Here is a 20,923-nt window from a genome sequence, read left to right on the forward strand (position 1 = left end):
TCAGTGCCTCCTCCAGCACATCCTGACAGCTCTAGGTTGCCCTTCCCAACCACCAGAAAATGCTGAGCTCTTTTTTCTTCTCCCGTGTCCTTGTGGTAGAGTAGAGCACGGAGCTAATGCTGTGTCTGGCTGTAATTCCTGCACTTCTTAGGGATGGAATAAGAAAGCCTTTGCTGGACCCAGTGCTCTGAGTCTCCTGGATGATGGTTTTTCTCCAGCAAACAGCTTGAGGAGTTTTTATGTACTGTCAGTCCCAGATTTCTGGCTCCCGACACCTATTTTGACACCAGGCTGTTGAGCAGAGGGAAAATAATGATGATATCCAGAGCTAATGTTATTTACTAAAATACACATTAATGCTCAGTCACATGATGGCATGATTTGTTATCCAGAGCTAAAATTAAAAGAAATTAAGGCTGAGTCAGAAAGTTATTTCAGATCCTAGTGGGAAATGTTGTGACGAGGCCATGGGCGAGCAACACTGACATCTTCTGGCTGAAAAACAAAGTACTAATAATCAAAAATCTCCAGTTTTTTCACTAAGAAAACCACCGGGAACTTCCAGCACAAAAGCATCAGTGAGCACAAGAGTTTTCAAATATCAGGTACAAGGTTGGGATGGTGAATATTGTCTGAGCAATAAGAGACCACCTGAGCATCACTGCAAACCTTGAACAGATGATGTGTGTGGCATCAATGATCCCAAATGGGTGGATGTAGGAGGTGAAGGGGTGTAACTCTTCCACCAGGTGATGGGGTTGAATCCATCCTCTTATGTTGCAGTGGTGAACTGTGAGGTGTAGGAAGAGGCAGGCACCAAGAATTGATCCCTACAAATCAGCTGAGCAAAAATGGTCCCTAGCTGATCTGGGATGGGACAGGGCCTGGAGGCCTTGTGTTGATGGCATGGAGACCATTGAGCCTTTTCCCCAAAATTATGGTCTCAGCTCCTGGTGCAGGATCTCAGAAAGCAGCCAGACCCCAGATATGGGTGCAAATCTCCTGCATCAGTTCATAGAAAGGAAAGCAGGTTTGGCCATAGGGCTGTTGAGTCCTGCAGGAGGACTTTGATGTGGATCCCCCTCAAAACAGAGTGCATGCTGGAATAGGGGGGGTAGCTGGTGGTCTGGAAAGAGCTGTGAGAAATATCCATCACCCCCCACACCCCCCCTCATGCTGCTGCCACAACTCACAGCCTCGCTTCAAGCTGTATGGCCTTGCCATGATGGTTCCCAGCTGCATTTGAGGGTGCTGGGTCTATTCCTAGGAGTCCATTTGCATTGGGATCTAGGAGGCCCCTGCCAAAAATATAGTAGAATCCATCATTATCACTTCAAGGTCGTTGCCTTTCTGTCCTGCAGTGGCCAAATCTTCACTCTGGTGGCAATGGCACTGCTAGCCCAGGGCAATAGCAGAACCCAACCTTCAGCCTTTTCTGCAGCTCTCGTGTCTTCAGGTCTGGGTTGACCACCCTGCAGTTCCCTCCCCTCCCAACTTCTCCTAACCATCTCCCTTTCAATCTCTTCCCAAGGTTCTTTTTTCCCATCTCTGAAGCCCTCTGAAATGGTCTTCAAGATCATCTTCTGGCTGGGATACTTCAACAGCTGCGTCAACCCCATCATCTACCCTTGCTCCAGCAAGGAGTTCAAGAGAGCTTTCATCAGGCTGCTGAAATGCCAGTGCCAGAGGAGAAGAAGACCCATCTGGAGGGTCTACGACCACCATTGGAGAGGAGCCTCCATCAACAGCTCGGGGCAAGACCCCGAGACAGACCCGAGGCCCAGGATTAGCACCCTCAACAGCTCCTTCATATTGAACTCCTCCTTGCAGGAGAGAGCCAGCAAGAGGAGGACACTCAGCTTCAAGGGCTGGAAAATGCTCACTCCTTTCCAGAAACCAGCATCCACCCAGCTGAAGGAGAAGATGAACAGCCTCTCCAACAAAATCCGGGGTGGCTCCAGCAAAGGGGGGGTGACAGCCACCTACAAAACAGAGGTGGAGTCTGTCTCCATTGGGATCCCTCAGGATTTTGTGGAGACCATTGACTTCCAAACCTATGAGCTACCAGATTGCTGCAGGCTCCGGGAAACAGATATCTGAAGGCACTGGGACAGCTCTTGATGGTTTCTGTAGATCCAGATGGCTGAAAAACGAAGGGGTGGCACCTGTGGGTCTGTCAGGCAGATGGGGAGCAGCAATCAGGTAGAAAAATGCAGTTGCCCAAAGGTTTTCTGAGCATCTCCCATCCCTTCTCTGGGATTCTGGGTTCCTCCAAATAAAATAAAATAAAGAAAAAAAAAAGGTGGATTCCATTCCAATGGGCCTCAGCATTGAGGGGAAGATGGAGGGTGGCTATGGCCCTAGGGCAAGAGCTGCTCCCTCCAGTGGGTGTTTATTTTTCACCCTGGAAGAAGCTGTGAAATTAAAGGAAATCAGGATGTCTCCTTTGCCTTAAAAACACCACCAGAAAAATCGAAAGGAAAGGTGAAACCCCAAAAGATGCCAACCCTGCCTTAGTACACGTGGTCCTGTGTCCATCCAGAGGCAGCACCCAGAAAGGACTCAGCAGAGCAGCAGCTGGCAGCTGATCCTTGGGATAACAGGTTGGGAACCTGGAGGTCTTACAGGGCTGGGCAGGACCTCCAGCTTTGGAGAGTGAGCAGCCTGTGGCATTCCCAAGCAAGGGGAGGAGGATTTGGGCTCTCAGCCATCATGTCTGGCATGACCACAGCTTTCCCCCCACATGCTCCCCCATGACCATGCAGATGTACGTGTAGACACATCCCCACTGTGCTGCATTTACATCTTTAAATGTCCTCCAAAACAGCAGAAACTCTCCCACAAATGAAGATTTTCCAGGGGCTTTGAGCAGTTGCTGGCAAACAGTTCACTCCCAGGAATGAGTTGAAATCATTACTTACCCTTTTTCCTTGTAAATATACTTCTTTCTTCTTTTTTTTTTCCAATTTTGAAAGATTTACATCTACAGCCCCCCAGCCCCTTGAAAGCCTCCAGAAGGAAAAGTTTAGCCTGGAGGTTTGTTGCCTCACCATCCCAGTTCTTTATAGACCTACAGGGGAGAAAATGAGGATAAAACCTATTTAAGCCCACAGATGAATGCCCAAACTCTGGCTCATTTACTCACTGCATTTGATCAGGCCCCAGGAGATTCCTTAGGAGATGCTGTAGGAAAGTCTTGAGCTCTCTGTGCTGCATTCAGGCAGAATTCTTCTTCTCCCCTTAGCCTGGGTCTCCATTTTATTGAGCATCCTGCAGCAGGAGAAGCATCACCAGGACTGGGTTCTGAGGCTCTTCATGTAGAGCTTCATTTAGAGAAGATGGAGCTGCCTTTGCAGGCAGGGGAAGAAGGAGCACATTGGAGGAAACACGACCTGAGTGCCTCCAGTTGTGCTTTTCCCTCTGATTCCCATCATCTCCAAGCTCTCAAGTTGGGAGAAATGGGCTCAGAGGAGGTCAAGTTGTTCTGCTCCCACCTCCTCCTCCTCCTCTCCTGGCTGTGACCAGCTAAAAGCCTGGCCCTAATTCTCCCAGTTTCCCCAGGAGCCCTTTCCCCAAAACACCTGTACCTTGGTTACCCAGGTGCTCTGACCTCATGCTGTTGCTCTGACATCACTATTGCATCATCAGCCCTTGCTGTGACATCACTATTACATCATCAGCCCTTGCTGCTTCCACCAAGCCAACGTGGAGGATGCTGAGCAGCAGCTTTGCCATCACTGATCTGTCCTGAGTCCTGGATTTAAGGGGGGGGAAAAAAAAGTCCCTGACAGCTTGAGCTGGACTGCAGTTGGGTTGCATTCCTATTGTTTACAGTGTGTATATAAGTGTACATTTTCTTTAGCAGACCTTGGAATTTTGTATGTATAGATTTTTATTTTTCATCCCTGGATGTATTTATTAGCCAGAGTATTTCTGTTTGGTTCCTTGGATTGTTTTTTGTTTATTTGGGTGTTTTGGTTTTGGTTTTTTGGGTTTTTTTTTTTTTCTGTCAGGTTGATGTAAGCTCTATGAAACAGAACGCACCGATTTTTGTTTGTTTGTACCAAATACATGCACAGATCTGTCTAAAATGGGGCTGCTGTGTCCTGAGTTTTAAAACAGGGGGTGTAGGGGATGAGGGAGGGAGGGAGGAAAACCTGCAAATGATCTACCACCGTTTTTTGCTCCAAGACTTTTCCTTTTCCTTTTCCTTTTTTTCTCTTTCCTTTTTTTCTTTTCCTTTCTCTTTTCCTTTCCCTTTTTCCTCTTTCATTTTTTTCTTAGTTTTCCTTCTTTCCTTTGTCTTTTTTTTTCTTTTTCTTTTTCCTTTTCTTTTTTCTTTCCTTTTTTCTTTCTTTTCTTTTCTTTTCTTTTCTTTTCTTTTCTTTCTTTCTTTTCTTTCTTTTCTTTTCTTTCTTTTCTTTTCTTTTCTTTTTCTTCTTTCTTTTTCTTTATCTTTTCCTTTTTCTTTTCCTTTTTCTTTTTTTTCTTTTTCTTTATCTTTTCCTTTTCTTTTTCTCTCTTTCCTTTTCTTTTTATTTTTCATTTTCTTTTTTTCTTTTTTCTTTTTCCTTTGTATTTTTCTTTTTCTTTTCCTTTTTTCTCTTTCCTTTTTTTCTTTTTTCTCCTTTCTTTTTCCCTTTCTTTTTCTTTTTCTTTTTCTTTTTCTTTTTACTTTTACTTTTCCTTTTCTTCCTTTCTTTTTCCTTTCTTTTATTTCTTTTTCCCTTTCTTTTTTCTTCTTCTTCTTCTTCTTCTTTTTCTTTTTTCTTTTTTTTTTCCAATTTCACAACAATAACTCCTAGAATCACAGAATGGTCCCAGGCCATCACGAACATGGCCAGGAAACAGGACAGGAAAATTATACCAAACTGACTCTGAAACATGCTAGAAAGGCTTGACCTCTAAGTTGGGACCAGAAATCATTTTGGGGCAAAGAACAGAGAGAAAGGGAAAGGTCTCATCTCCCTTTTTTCCCTAAGGAAAAGAGGACACAGGATATTTACCACCCAGTCCCTTGGGCATCCTGGGAGAGTGAATCCTGCCAAGAGGGTGGGAAGACCAAGCCAGGGATAGGAATTTATCTTGAAGTCCCAGGAGACCAGAAAGAAAGAGTTTAGAGCAAAATGTTCAGTTCTGTCCAGTTCAATCAACCAAACTTCCCTAAATTTAAAGATTTCCTGTGCACAGGGCTGGTGGGTAAGAGATGTCTTGAGGTTTGGAGACACCCAAAATAATTTTTATGCATTGTGGGGGAAGATTCTCTCCCATTTATTATGCCCAGCTCTCCAATTTCATTTTTACAGCCCAGGATATTTCAGAAAGTTTGGAAAGTGCTGGAATTTCTGTATTTCTTTACCTTCAAAAAGACTGAAACAAGACAGACTCTACTTCTGGGTCCTGCACTTTGGCCACAACAACCCCATGGGGAGCTCCAGGCTGGGCACAGAGTGGCAGAAAGGGACCTGGGAGTCTGGATTGCCAGGAACCTGAACAGGAGCCAGCAGTGTGCCCAGGTGGCCAAGAAGGCCAATGGCATCCTGGGCTGGCTCAGGAACAGCGTCACCAGCAGGTCCAGGGAAGGGATTCTGCCCCTGTGCTCAGCCCTGGTGAGGCCACAGCTTGAGTCCTGTGTCCAGTTCTGGGCCCCTCAGTTTAAGAAGGATGTAGAGGTCCTGGAACAGGTCCAAAGGAGGGCAACCAGGCTGGTGAAGGGACTCGAGCACAGACCCTCTGAGGAGAGGCTGAGAGAGCTGGGGCTGTTCAGCCTGAAGAAGAGGAGGCTCAGGGGAAACCTCATTGCTGTCTACAACTCCCTGAAAGGAGGCTGTAGCGAGGTGGGAACTGGACTCTTTTCACAAACGACCTTCAACAAGACAAGAGGACACAGTCTTAAGTTGTGCCAGGGGAGGTTTAGGTTAGATATTAGAAAGAATTTCTTCACGGAGAGGGTGATTAGGCTATGGAATGGACTGCCCGGTGAGGTGGTAGATTCTCCGTCCCTGGAGACATTTAAAAAAAGACTGGATGTGGCACTCAGTGCCATGGTCTAGCAACTGCTCCGGTGGGTCAAGGGTTGGACTAGATGATCTCTGAGGTCCCTTCCAACCCGGCTAGTTCTATTCTATGATTCTATGATTCTATGATACTCATGAGAAGTCCAGCTCCCTGATGCTAAAAAACCCACTTAGACCTTAAAATTCATTTGGGTATTTCATTAAAAATAATCAAGACCAAATCCAGCTCCTTTTATGAATATTTCACTACTCCTACCTTCTGGATGGAAAAAACAACAAACCCAAAAACCTGGCAGAAAGATAAAATAATATTTAAAAAGACCCCCAAAAGCCCAGCATCCATGTGAGATGAAGCATCAGCTACTTCCAGCAGTCCCAAAATCTCTTTGTCATTCAGAAGTTGCCTTGACACAGATTGGAATTTCTCAAAATATTTGGAAAAAAAAGGCAGAGCCCTCAGGTAACCTTGTTTGTTGTTTCTTTTATTTTTTTTTTTAGCCTAGCCAGGTAGTTTTATGGGTTGAGGAGGTGCCCTGGCAGCCTTCATGTTAATCTGTGAGTAAATTGCCATTTTTTTATGCATGTTTCTTCCTGCAGATGATTCACAGCCCAAATCCAATTTATCTGTGCTTGCTGCAGTGGTTTTATTCCTCTCCTGGTTTAGCTTTGCAAGTTTTAATGCTGCTCCTCAAAGCTTTCAGGCATGGGGGGTTTGACAGAGGATAAATAGGTTTTTCTGGTTTATTTAGTCATATATGTCTATAAATAGGTAGATATACATAGACACACAGAGGTACATGTATAAATATGGATAGATTTTAGCCTTCAAACATGTTTTTTATGCTCTCTTGGCTAAAGCACTTTTCTATCTGTGCCTAAATCCATGCCCAGGTTGTGTCCCATGTCCTCCCAAGCCAGAAGCTCAAAAGTCAGGATTTTGAGTGCAGGTGGGTGACACAGAAATCACTCATGAGTTTTCTAATATTCCATTACTGGACTCAGTTGCCCAGGGAGGGTTTGGATTCTCCATCACCAGACTTCAGGCAAATATTTGTCTTAGGTAACATTTTATTTAGACAGAGCAGCTCCTGCTGCAGCTGATGGGGTAATTTGAGCCTTCTGAGGTTGCTAAGAGCCACATCATTCCATATTCTCTACTGTTCCATATGATCTTCTCCCTAACCTGCCCAGGAGGAATTGGAAATGGAGTTTTTTTCCAAGTTTTGTGATTTTGCCATCCATTTCAAACAGCACTTTAGGTACTTACCCCACCTCCATCCTTTCATACCGAGCAAGGCTGAACAACTGTGCTAAGAAACTGCCCATAAAAAAAGGAATAAAAAAAGGAATAAACATTCCTCTGCTGATTAACTTCCTATTAGCCATGGTTTAGCTTTTCTTTCCAGTCTCTATTTTCTCCTGCTAGCTTCTAAATGATCATTTTTCCCCTGGCACAGTGCTGTTCCTGAGTCATCCGTGCTTCAGCCAAGCTCTTCTCTCTGCAGTGACCTCCTGCAAAGTGAGGACAGAGAAAAATTCACAACTGGAGCAGATTTTCTCCCAGACATGAAATGCAAAACGTGGGACAGAAGAAAAGAGGGAATTACGTTGTAATGCATGCTCTGACTCAGGGAGAAGTAATGAGCTTGATAGGAAAATTTGCTTTCCTGCCCAGCTTAGACAGGAGGTCAGGCTCAATTATTAAAATGCAATGTCTGCCCTTAAAAATAAATGCTTTTCTGGTTGAGTTGGCAAGTCTTGCTGAGTTCAATATTCCCCAAAGAGAGCACCTGTTCTGCTGGAAGGAGAAAATACACCATGCTGAGCCATCTGCTCCTGACCCTAAGGAACCTGGATGAAAAGATCTTCTCTTCTTTTCTTCTCTTCTTCTTTTCTCTTCTTTTGTTCTCTTCTTTTCTCTTCTCTCTTCTTCCCTTCTTCTTCTTCTTTTCTCTTCTCTTCTTCTTCTCTCTTCTCTCTTCTCTTCTTCTTTTCTCTCTTCTTCTCTTCTCTCTTCTTTTCTCTCTTCTTCTCTTCTTTTCTCTTCTCTCCTCTCTTCTTCTTCTCTCCTCTCTTCTTCTCTTCTCTTCTCTTCTCTTCTCTTCTCTTCTCTTCTCTTCTCTTCTCTTCTCTTCTCTTCTCTCTTCTCTTCTCTTCTCTTCTCTTCTCTTCTCTTCTCTTCTCTTCTCTTCTCTTCTCTTCTCTTCTCTTCTCTTCTCTTCTCTTCTCTTCTCTCCTCTCCTCTCCTCTCCTCTCCTCTCCTCTCCTCTCCTCTCCTCTCCTCTCCTCTCCTCTCCTCTCCTCTCCTCTCCTCTCCTCTCCTCTCCTCTCCTCTCCTCTCCTCTCCTCTCCTCTCCTCTCCTCTCCTCTCCTCTCCTCTCCATCATTTGTTTATTTCTAACTTTATTTTCAGCCTCCCATTTTCTTTGCATTACATTTTTCTACCAAAGGTCCCCCCAGCTATTTCTAGCAGGTGGAAATTGGCCAGACAAGTTATTTTTTCACTCTTTTCATCTAGGTATTTATTTTGGAGGGATTTATTAACAGAGAAAGGAACCTGACCAGCAGCCTAAGAGCTCTCCCTTTCTCTGTTCTCTCTTTAAACCTAGAACTTGGATTTTGACACCCAGGGTGTGTAAATTGGTCATCAATGGGTCTCAGATTGGTTGGGTTTCCTAATCCCATTTTAATCTGACCTCCAAGCCACCCTGTTTAGGCTATCTGAATATGCAATTTTCCGCACCTTTTATTGCTCTCTTTCCCTTTTCCTAGCTCCATTTTATCCTTTTGGAGACTAGGTGGCCAAAGTTAACCTGACTACTTCGGTTGTAGTTCCATCAGGAACATCATGAAGTGCTCAACATCATCCTGCACATGGCAGAATGATTTTTTTTTTCTTCTGAATTTTCTTCCTAGTAATTTCTAGCATTTTATTGACCCTTTGGACAACTGCTGAGCTGAGGTTTCCACTTCAGCTCTTCTCAAGGATTCAACATCTCTTTCCTGAGTGCTAATGACCACAAGCAAGTCCAGGTGTTCTCAAGGGGTTCTGAACATCCCCAGGGCTGGGAGGAGGCAGAAGGTTGGACTTTGAAGCTTGATACCAGTAAGGGGGTAAACTGGGCTGTTCCAGCTGGGTTTTAAAGGGAGGGAGAGGGGTTATCCTCCTGTCCTTGTGTTTCCTGGGGATGGAATGCCCTCACCTGGTGACTCTCAGCACAGCACTGGAGCCACTGGCACATCCACCTTGCCCTGAGCAGGATGCTTGGGTACCCCCTCTCCATCCTCTGCCATCATCCCCTGCACCCACCCATGTCACCCACAACCCTCCCCTGAGCCTCTGCCAAATTCTCCCATGTTCCTGCTCTCCCACCAGCTCAGTCCTTGCCTGCTGCTCAGCCAAACCTGACAGATTTAGCTCTAATAATTTTATGCATTTTTCTTTCATCTCTCCCCTTTAAGATCAAACTTCCCCAGCCCCTCACTCGCTGCCTCTGCTGTTGCCCTTCACCCAAGCAATGCTCACTTGCCAAATCCTTTGCCAGTTGCTCTGCCCATGACAAAAAACCAACCTTATTCCTTCCCTGACCATATCTGCTCCTGTTACCCCTTACCTCCCAGATTCCCAAAGCAAACCACCCCATCCCATCCATCCCCCACGTTAACCAGGGTTAGGAAATCTCTCCCAGGACTTCAAGCAGGACTTTTTACTTTTTTGTTTTGTTTTACATTGGGCAAAAGTCGGTGCTGCTGGGAGCTGAGCCCTTTTTTCTTTGGACCACTTGCTCATCCCTTGGGATGTGTCCCCTCTAGCATCCCAAGAGGTCACCCATACCTGCCATGAGACGTGAGGACAGTCCACATGGTGACAATTCCATCACATCCAGACCAGCAAGGGATTACTGGAGGTGGGGAAAAGGGTGGGAGGAGAGATGGAGAGATCCTGGAAGGTGCTGAGCTCTCACGTGTCCCTGCAACTCATGGACATCCATCACAGCTGGACCTTCATGCAGGACCTGGTTAATTACTGGTATTTCTAGAAGACACCAAGTAATTGGCACTAGCCAAAAGTATCAGAGTTCAGAACAGGTTTCTGATAGCCTGGAAACCACCCAGCTTCATCCCACAGCTCCTGTCAGGGCCCCAAGGATGTCTGAGCCAGCCCAGGGCATCTCAGGTTTATGCCAAATCTTCAACTACCATTGACTGGAAATAAAACTCACCTCAAAAATGACCTGCAGGCATCTGGACACTCTCTGTGCTCACCCTCTGGGCTCCCAGCTCTTTTCCTTCACTCACCTGGATGTGTGAACCTGTTTCTTCTCACGTGGCATTTTGTTAGCATTTCCAGAGGAGATTTGTGGTGCCACAAGGTGGCAGCATAAAATCAGAGAATGGTGGAAAAGGAACGTCCAAAGTTCATCCTGCAGTGGGGGGGACATCAGAGCCCCATCCAACCTCACCTGGAATGTTTCCAGGGATGGGGCAACCCGGCCCAGGGTTTCATCATCCTCAGTTTAAAATATTTCTCTGTAATATCTAACCTGAATCCTCCCTTTTTTAGTTGAAAACCATCACCCCTTGTCCTATCTACTGCTAAAATAACCACTCCCTGCTTTGTACCTGGTTTGCAGGACCCACGCCAAGAATCCAGGGGTCTCACCCCAGGAGGAGAAAATTTCCAACCCCATTAAGTGCAGGGCTGGGACCCCCTTTTTTCATCCCTTAATAATCTGCAATTTCAGCATCTACTCACTGCAGGTCCTTTTGTTTTCCTGAGTTTGTTCATCTTCCAGACATTCCTTAATGATCCTGAACCATTAAACCTGGGTTGGACACCCAGAGCCTCTTTGCTGCACTCTCTAGAAGGGGTTCTAATTAATTCTGGGTAATTAGGTGCCTCTTAGCAGCACATCTGCTTTCTACCAGCCTTCAAGCTACTGATGAGTACTCAGAGGACACAGCTGGAGAGAGGATGCTGCAGGGTTTGGAGAAGGGAGAGCAGGGGCTGAGGGTCACACAAGCAGTGACAGAACCCAGTGGTGATGCCACCTCTCCTTGTCACATGCCCAAGGTGGCCCTTGCTGCTAATTTTAAGTAGTTCTTGGTGAATAATTGCTAAATTTCATCCTTCTGAGAGAAACATGAGCCTTGGTTTCAGGGCTGGATTGCTGGTGAGGGAGGCAGAGGGGTGAAGCAGGGTTGCCCTGCAAGGTTTTTCTGATGTAGGAGACATTAACTTGAAGTCCCCAGAAGAATGAAGCATGAAAACCACTCCTGGGACAGGAGATTTGAAGCTTCAGTCCAGTCTTCAGCAGCTGATTCTCACCTTCAGGTCAATGGAAGTGGGTGCTAAGAACAGGACAAACTCCCCTTGCTTGGGGGGTGTAAAGCAGGACCCAAGGCTGAATGGCAAAGACATAAAGACTTAAAATCCAGGGTCCTGGGACATTTACTTCTGAAAGTGTCTTGAGACACATTGAGTGAGCACTGATGGAGATCCCTATCTAGTAAAACCAGGCCCCATCATCACATTGTCTGCACAAAGCAGGAAAAGGAGCTTTGAACCCCTGATCACCAGCCCAGGAGCTTCTCTTGGATATCCCATGGTAAAAGCCATGGGAGAAAGCAACATTTTGGCTTTTCCTGGGTCAGTCTCCTATGCCCAAAAGGTTTGGTTTTCTCCTCTGCTTCCACTTTGCAATAGATCTGGCTGCTGGGAAATCAACTCTGGCTCCCTGAGGTTTATGATCCTTGATTCTTCATCATCAGCTCTGGCTCCTTTGAGGTCAAGCTCTGCCCAAAGCTGAGTGACTGAAGCTGGACAGATTTTTTTTTTTTTTTTTTTTTTTTTTTTTTTTTTTTTTTTTTTTTTTTGTCTTCTTCAACTCCAGCATCCTGCACTCTTCCCACAGCACAACTCTCAACTCAAAGTCATGAAAATGGATTTGCTTCTGAGAGAAAAAGGGAAAAAAACATCATAAAGTCTTCCCACAACAACACAACTTAGTTGAAGCTGGAGAGGGTCAGAGATAGTGCCTCCTCTCCAGACATTGATCTTGGTGTGCACTGACTAACAACCTCCTGGAGAAGGGGGGTTTTTTCCCCTCTCTTTCCCTTTCTTTCTCTTTTTTGTCTCTAGAAGGACCTCTAGAGCTCATTTATCAGCTGGCATCCCACTTGTAAAGAGCTGCAGCAAAGCAACGTGACTTCCACCCCAGATGCTTCGTAGAAAAACACAAAGAGAGCACACAGACTCCTCATGGAGATGCCAAAACAGACACATTTTTCACTCCTTGCTTGAGCCCCTGGCCAGCAGCCAGCCAGAAGGATTAAGGCAAGGCAGGGAGAGATAAGGCAACAGCAAAACACGTGTCTTCTTCACCCTGAAAACTTTCCTTAGTTTTGGAAAAACACTCTTTGGATGTTTTAAAACTATGCTGATGTCTGCGTTTTGCTCACTTGCCTTTAAAAGAGCTCAATTTTTAAAGGTAATTAAAACAATTTTTAGCTCAAGGGAAAAAAAAAAAAAAGTTGGTTTGTTTTTTCTCATTCCAGAAAGCGCCTTTCACAAGGTCAAGGCACAACCTTGCTGGTTCTATCTGTGCCTCCTGACACACACCTGCACAGTTCAGGGGCTGCCTGGATTTGGGAAGAGCACTCCTGTTAAGCTGGAGGACATGCAATTAAAGCATTAATCAACAAACAGACTGATGAACACGAGCAAACCATTCTCAGGTCCTCATGGAAGCTGTTAACCCAGGGGATGAGTGGGGCTGAACATTCCTGGGGTTACACACCTACCCCTGAGTCCAAAAACAAAAAGCTGAGTTTCAAACCCTGAGCTTAAAAAGCCTCCTAGGAAGCTCCTCTGAGGAGCCAAGTGCCAGCCCTGGTGTCACCAAGGCACCAAGTGCCTCTCAGAAAGAATTTCTTGGCCACCATGGCTTGTAATGTCCCTCCCAGGGGTGCAGAGGACACATGGACTTCCATGTTCTGTGTTTGCTGGAGAAGCTGAATTGGGAAGAAGCTCCAAGCCAGGAGGATTCATCCAAAAGATGTTCAGGGGATGCCAAGCCCTGATGAGCTGTGAAACCTTCCCATTTCCTGACTCTGCACCCAGAAGATGCTGGAAGGTGGCACTGGGTTTCTCAGTGAAGCAGGAAAAGCCCATTTCTTAGCTATTCCTCCATGCAAACACCATTTCTGTGATCTATTTCTGACACTGTGAAATCAGAATTGTTTATTGCTAGAGGTGATCACCTGAAGGCTCCACTGGGAAACTAGGAAATATTTTGAACCCTGAATAAACGTGCAAGTAAGTGAGTGAAGCACCCAGGTAGTACCAAAGCACCCAGTCTTTTTTATTACAACATTTATTTTAGTATAGAAGGCACTTACAATACAGAAAGGGAAAAAAAAAATCAAATATGATAGGCACCAAAAGTGAAGTTAGAATTAAAATGACAAAGAAACAGTTTACTAGACAAAAAGGAGCACCCTTCCCTGTTAACAATACAGCACACAGAAATAAAGCTATTGATGACTAATTTTTTAAAGAGTTAGGGCTTTTTTTTTTTTAATAGAAAAAGATAAAGGCTGTTCTACTGTGAACTGAAATTAAAAAAAAAAAAAAACCAAAAAAAAGAACCCCTCCACACACCTGGACAAGGATTTGGGAGTGGGTGGTGTTGGCAAACATGGGGCCTTTCAGCTCTGGCACTGCAGGAGGTCCTGGTACATCTCAATGAGGTGAGCAGCCTCTCTCTGCCCAGAAAGCACAGCACCATGGGTCGTGGAATAATACTTCCTGTGAGTGGCCTCCCCTGAAAACATCACCTGCATTGGCTGGAGAAGACAAGAGAAAAAAAATAATAATAAAAAACAAAACAGAAAAAGCTCAGCAGCATTTACAGGTGAGTGGATAAAAGGAGATGAAATTTTAATTATTTTCCATGCCCTCCTACATCCCCATGAGCTGACAGTGTTATCCATCAGTGTTATCCCCATCAGTGGTGTTATCCCCATCAGTGTTATCCCCATCAGTGGTGTTATCCCCATCAGTGTTATCCCCATCAGTGGTGTTATCCCCATCAGTGTTATCCCCATCAGTGGTGTTATCCCCATCAGTGTTATCCCCATCAGTGTTGTTATCCCCATCAGTGTTATCCCCATCAGTGGTGTTATCCCCATCAGTGTTATCCCCATCAGTGGTGTTATCCCCATCAGTGTTATCCCCATCAGTGGTGTTATCCCCATCAGTGGTATCCCATCAGTGTTATCTCCATCAGTGTTATCCCCATCAGTGTTGTTATCCCCATCAGTGTTATCCCCATCAGTGTTATCAGACTGCTGGTTCTCCAAATCCTGATGTGATGCACAGGGATGTTCCTGCTGAATGCAACTAGGGGGTTGGACAGGGTGACCTGTAGAGGTCCCTTCCAACCCAAATGATTCTATGGTGACAAGCAAAATGTGCTTTAGCAGGGTTTGTAGTGATAGGAGAAGAGGTGATGGTTCTAAACTAAAAGAGAGGAGATTCAGACTAGAAATAAGAAAATGTTTTACACAACAGTGGCCGAGGCTGCTCAAAGAGGTTCTGGATGCCTCTTCCCTGGAAATATTCAAGGTGAAGTTGGATGGGGTTCTGAGCAACCTGATCTAGCTGAAGATGTCCCAGCTCACTGCAGGGGTTGCAAGATAAGGACCTGTAAAGGTCCTTTTCCAACCCAAACTGTTCCATGTCTGCCCACATGAAGCTCATTCTCACTGCTGTGCCCACAAGGAGCTGCTTGCAGGGCTGAGGCACCACCACAGAGCCAGATACCAACTCCTGTAACCTCAAACAAACCTTCAGGAGTCACTCAGCACCTTAATTCTGATTCCTCTCTTTGCTCCTCTGAATTACAGTTCAGCACATTAAGGATTTCTTCCTTCAGAGAGGAATTGCAGAGGGAAAAAGTCATGTCTCAAAACCCTCTGAGTGAGACCAGAGTGTCCGACCTCTTCCATCAGTAATCAGATCCTCCCTCAAACTAGTGCCCACACAGTTCTGAGGCAGGAATTTCAATCTACCTCTTTTCCCCAGGAAATACAGCAAAAAGATTCCCAAAGCTCCTGCTGTGCTGAACACAATCCCATGGTAGGGCCAGGCTCTGGATGGAGAAGACAAGATCAGATGGATGCTTGGAGGCTGCATATTCATCACCCTTTTTCTTTGGATTTAGACTCACAACCCTGGAGTAAAGGGTGAGTTGGGCTTAGAATGTTACTGCTCATTAGCTGAGCTGTAATTATCTCCATATGTGCTCCTGCTCCCCTGGCTACAGTCAGAAAGCAAAGGCAATATCTGAGGAGCAAAGTCATTGTCCTCTGCCAACCCAAAGTCCCCCAGCCAAGGACTGGGCCTTCCTCACTCCCTGCTGCCAACCCAAAAATCTCCTAATATGCACCTCTGGCACATTGAAGAGGTCAAACCCTACATGGATCATTTGTCCAGACAGGGAAAGAATAAAAATAATAAATAATAAAAACTGGAAAACCTATTACTGGAGACCCAACCAAAACTCGTCCCCTTCAAGCTCCCTTCCAGAGCTGCTGCCCAGCATCATTTCAGTCTTTTTGCCCCAGAACCAATTTGGGCCATACTTACAGCAGTTTTGGAGCTTTCAGCATAAGGCAGTGGTTTGGCAAGTTTCTCTACATCAGCCCCACTAGATCCAACTTGGGTGTAAGAGTAGGAGCCACGGAAGTAGGGATTGCTGCCCCAGGAGGACCGCAGGATCCGGCGAGGTTTTGGAATGTTTGGATTCCCTAAGTGGAAAGCAGGAGAAGACAAAAAGTAAGACTGTGTTCAAGAAAAAAAAACATAATAAAGCCTGGTTTATTGAAAATATACCCCAGCAGAGCCTGAAGGCTACTTGGAAGAGGCCCTAAACCAGATCTCTTTTTTGTTAGTGACTTCTAATTATCTATAGAACAGATATAGCTTCCCTTTTAATCTCAGCTACAGTTTTCCATTTTGGGAAAGATCCCAGAAAACATCACCAATACATTGGAGACCCTCTGGCTAGGCTGGTTTGAGAGCATCTCAGAGTCACTGACCAGGATTTTGTTGGCATCTGTGATCCTATCTGGATGGGCAAGACAGGGATGGGGAGATGGAGAACTGCACTAAGGATAAATTCTCTTTGTGGGAGAGCTGAGACTCATCTTTAAGGCAACCTCACATACCCAGGCAAGCCTGGGAGACTCTCAGCACAAGAAACAAGAGTTCCTGTGCCTGCTGCAGCCTCTGAAACACTTCATGCTTAGCCTGCCATAAAAATGATCCAAATTCCTTTGTCTCTTCATCAGGGCTTGGAGAGGGAGATATCACACTGCAAAGAATAGTCAGGCACTGTATTATTTACCCCTGTTTAGCAACTATTTAGCATGCTTTTAATTCCTTAAAATCAGGAGCAGGTTATTTCCCTGGCTCAGCAACTGTTTTTAGAAGCATCACGTGTCAACCAGAACTATGAAATCCAAGGCTGCAAGAGAGCAAAGGCACCTGGATGGCTTGCCAGAGTACACTGTGAACACCTTCTGACCATTAACCCTCAGACAATAACATGGCATAGGCTAGCAAATAAATATACCCTGTGAACAAAACCTATCCTACCACTGAATGTTGTTTCAGGAATAAGAACTTAGCATAACAAAGCCTCTAAAATCCTCTCCCCTCCAAGAATCTTCAAAGCAGGAATGCCTGGGATGGAAGTGAAAAAGCCCAAGGGAATCTGAGAACAGGGAGGGCTCAGATGTGTCAAGGAAATAAGTTTTATTTTTAAGGGCTGTGGGAAAACCCAGGAGAACACACCATGGAAGCTGCTAAGACAACACAACACCAAAGAGAGCCAAAGCAGCCATCCAGGGCACTGCATTGCACAGAAACAACCACATGATTTGTTTTCAAATAAAAGGAGTCTCTGCAGAGAGCTGGTGGTGCCTCTTCTGGTGCATGTTCTCATGTCCCACTGTAAAGGTATTCAGAGGATTTCCAATACAGGACTCAACAAGCAAGATGCTGATGGAAAGATGATTCCTTTTAATTACAGAGGCTTACAAGTGACAAGATGAGGGCTTGTCAGCCTGCAGGGAAGGCCACAGATCTGCTAAAAGACTGAGATTTGTTAACAAAAAGAGTCTGTGGAGTCATCAGCTCAATCAACAAGTGTATAAATCCAGCAATCTTTAATAAAGCAATCGTTAGGACTGGTAAAAGCAGCAGCTCTGTCCCTCCCTAGTGTTTCCCATGGATGACCTTGAACTGTGCATTTAAGCAGGTGAACAGCAGCCTTCCCAGGGAAGGGAATTACCAGGGAATTTTTCTCCTCATAGCAACTTCATAGAATCATAGAATGGGCTGGGTTGGAAGAGACCTCAGAGACCATCAAGTCCAACCCTTGAACCACCGCTGCGGTTGCTAGACCATGGCACTGAGTGCCACATCCAGGCTCTTTGGAAAGATCTCCAGACACGGAGAATCCACTACTGCCCTGGGCAGCCCATTCCAATGCCTGATCACCCTCTCCAGAAAGAAATTCTTTCTCATCTCCAACCTAAACCTCCCCTGGCACAACTTGAGACCCTGCCCTCTTGTCTTGCTGAGAGTTGCCTGGGAAAAGAGCCCAACCCCCCCCTGGCTCCAACCTCCTTTCAGGGAGTTGCAGAGAGTGATGAGGTCTCCCCTGAGCCTCCTCTTCTCCAGCCTCAACACCCCCAGCTCCCTCAGCCCTTCCTCACAGCAATTCTGCTGGATCCCTTCACAGCCTCCTTGCTCTTCTCTGGACCTGCTCCAGCACCTCAAGCTCCTTCCTGAGGGGCTGAGGGGCCCAGAACTGGACACAGGACTCAAGCTGTGGCCTCACCAGGGCTGAGCACAGGGGCAGAATCCCTTCCCTGGACCTGCTGGCCACGCTGTTCCTGAGCCAGCCCAGGATGCCATTGGCCTTCTTGGCCACCTGGGCACACTGCTGGCTCATGTTCAGCTTCCTGGCAATCCAGACTCCCAGGTCCCTTTCTGCCACTCTGTGCCCAGCCTGGAGCTCCCCATGGGGTTGTTGTGGCCAAAGTGCAGGACCCGGCACTTGGAATGTTGAACCTCATCCCAAAGGAAACTGCAGCACAGCATCATGAAGCACATGGCTTTGGGCAGATAGCAGAGCTCCTGCAGAAATGGCCCCGAGCAGGTCTAAGGAGCCTGGGTAAGATAAATCCTAGTTGTACAGCTCCCAGAACCAGTTTCCTTCCTCAGCATCATGCTGGGGGATGCAACTCTCAGCATCTCCTATCAGATTCTCAGCTGCAATGAGGAGAAACAGCTGGAGGACAAGGAGGACAACTCAAGGCATCTCCAGCCACAGCTTGACAAATCAGTGAGTCCTTCAGAAGGGATCAGGACTGCAATTCCTGTCTCCTGGAGCTTAGCCAACAGAAAAAAAAACCAGAGCAAGAGTCCTAATTGCTCCAAAGCATCCCATTTAATCAGATTTAGAGGATACTGCTTTCCAGCCATACTGTGGAAAGCAGTAATTGTCAGTGGTCCTCAGGTTAGAGCAATCTTCAGAGCTTTTTCACAGCAAAGGCAGATAATCCACAAGACTAACCTGCCTGTGGAATTTCAGGTCATCCCTCAGACAGAAATTCTCAGTGTGAGTTGAAAGGGATGGATTTAATAAAGAACTGGTCTAAAATCCCCTGAAGGCAAAGCAAAGGCCTCCATGAGCAATGGACTGGGAAAACACAGCTGAATATGGGAGCTGACCTGGGTAAGGAATTAATTCTGTATCAGAATAAGAAATAAGAACACAGGGGATTTTATACACAGAACATGAAAGCTACAAAAGGCAAAGTGAACATTAAAAGGCTGATACTACCTACTTTCATTATTGAATAGAAGGCTCCCTCTCTACTCAGTAGGGGAAAGCTCCTTCAGAGCACCAAGTGAGCTCTGGAAGATCTGAAGTACCTTATTGAAGAGTCTTTCTTTCCACTGAGCTTAGCATCCTAGGAGGACTGAGTTTCCCAACTCATTTAGCTGACTTCCATGAAGTTGGGTGGGTGGGAAATGCTTTAAAGGCTGGGTTTGGTGGTGCTAATTGGACCAGAGGAGAGGAATCATTTTCAGGAATGACTGCAGTCAGATCACAGCCAGAAAGCTGCTTTGTTCCCCCAGTCCTCACTAACCCCTTAGCTGGGCTAACCTCACATTCCTGATTAGCTGAGGAGAGGGTAGGTGCATGGAGAGCTGAGCAGGCTTCTGTGATTTCATCCTGCCTGGCACCTGGCCCAGGGTAGCCTTGGGAAGTTGTTTTTTCTGGGAACCTGCTAGGGAAAACAGGAGCAAGGGGACCAAGGTAAACCCAGCCCCCCCCCCAGCAAAGCCATCCTGGGGCATCTGTGAAAAGATTTCCTACAAATTAATGTTTCCTACAAATTAACAAGGCTTCCTACAAATTAATAAGGTTTTTCTGGGGGGGGAAGGAAGTGGATCAGGCCATGTTGTGTAATGGGAGCTCCAAGGACATGTTTTCTTCCAGGAGTTTCAAACAGCTGAGAGGTGAGCTTGTGTACAAAGTGTTCATTGCAGGGCAAGGCCCTGGTAAATTCAGCCTGAAATTCTGCAGGGTTAGACAGCCCAGGATTAGGAGAAGGCTGAGATGGAGCTCACGTTGCCAAAAAGTCTGATGGACAGTGACCACGTGCAGTGTCAGCTGGAACAGCAACTGCAGCACATACCAATCCCAACATATTTCCATCCTGGGAGGAAGAGAGGAACATCCAACACATGCAAACAATAACAACAGGATAGGAGCCCAAGGAGGAGGAAGGAGGGCATACTCCCATCTGCCAAAGGAAGATGCCAAGAGCCAAATTCCCGCTGATGAATCAAAGAAAAAAAAGAGGTTTTAAGCAAGCAGTAACAGTCCAAGCTGTTGATATGGTCTGTGAGATGTCAGCACTGGAACAGCTTGGCCTTAAAGAGAAAAACCTCTACAGAGAAGGGAGAAGAACACAGTTGGGCTGCAAGGTGTCAGGGGAAGATATGGATGAAGTAACAGTGAATGTAATGCAGGGTTTACCTAAAACCACTGGAAAGAGAAGAGAGGAGAGAGGAGAGAGGAGAGAGGAGAGAGGAGAGAGGAGAGAGGAGAGAGGAGAGAGGAGAGAGGAGAGAGGAGAGAGGAGAGAGGAGAGAGGAGAGAGGAGAGAGGAGAGAGGAGAGAGGAGAGAGGAGAGAGGAGAGAGGAGAGAGGAGAGAGGAGAGAGGAGAGAGGAGAGAGGAGAGAGGAGAGAGGAGAGAGGAGAGAGGAGAGGAGAGGAGAGGAGAGGAGAGGAGAGGAGAGGAGAGGAGAGGAGAGGAGAGAAGAGGAGAGAAGAGAAGAGAAGAGAAGAGAAGAGAAGAGAAGAGAAGAGAAGAGAAGAGAAGAGAAGAGAAGAGAAGAGAAGAGAAGAGAAGAGAAGAGAAGAGAAGAAAGAGAAAGGAGAAACAGTCTCTGAATCATCCTACAGGCTCCAGTCCAAATGCAACACTGAAGAAGCTGAAACAAGGATCAGTTTTGGTTGCTGTATCAGGGTTTCTGAATCTAGGGTCTACCCTATGGTTTCTGAAGAGAGCAGTAAAACATGAAAGGTTTTGGGGCAGTAAGTTATTCAGGTTGTCCTCAGCTTCCAGGACCCCTTCTCTAGATCTGCATGATGTTGGTAGCAAATGCTCTGTAACACTTGTGAAGATAAATTCCTTCAGTTAGAGGTCCATAGACAAAAGGTAAGGCTGGAAACCCACTGGTAGCTGGGTTTTGGCTAACATGAGCTAGCAGACCAATATAAATAGTTTAACCATGGGACCCATCTCCAAAATG

At 46.0% G+C, this 20,923-nt stretch overlaps 2 protein-coding genes across 4 annotated transcripts in view; one reads left to right on the forward strand and one right to left on the reverse strand.

Annotated features, from left to right (window-relative positions):
- Positions 1-4,085, forward strand: part of ADRA1D (adrenoceptor alpha 1D) — a 30,559-nt gene extending 26,474 nt beyond the window's left edge. The window contains exon 2 of the mRNA XM_008501663.2: positions 1,532-4,085. Coding sequence (XP_008499885.2) covers positions 1,532-2,100 — 569 coding nt within the window. The 3' untranslated portion in view covers positions 2,101-4,085. The remainder of the gene's footprint in view (positions 1-1,531) is intronic.
- Positions 4,086-13,377: 9,292 nt separating this feature from the next.
- The window catches only part of SMOX (spermine oxidase), a 61,501-nt gene continuing 53,955 nt past the window's right edge, over positions 13,378-20,923 (reverse strand). For all 3 annotated transcript variants that reach the window (XM_030450451.1, XM_030450452.1, XM_030450450.1), the window contains exons 6-7: positions 15,670-15,830; positions 13,378-13,865 (exon numbers count right to left, since the gene is read on the reverse strand). In XM_030450451.1, the coding sequence (XP_030306311.1) occupies positions 13,728-13,865; positions 15,670-15,830 (299 nt within the window). In that variant the 3' untranslated portion in view covers positions 13,378-13,727. The remainder of the gene's footprint in view (positions 13,866-15,669; positions 15,831-20,923) is intronic.

This window comes from Calypte anna, chromosome 4B (genome assembly GCF_003957555.1).
Source record: "Calypte anna isolate BGI_N300 chromosome 4B, bCalAnn1_v1.p, whole genome shotgun sequence".
NCBI classification, from domain to species: domain Eukaryota; kingdom Metazoa; phylum Chordata; class Aves; order Apodiformes; family Trochilidae; genus Calypte; species Calypte anna.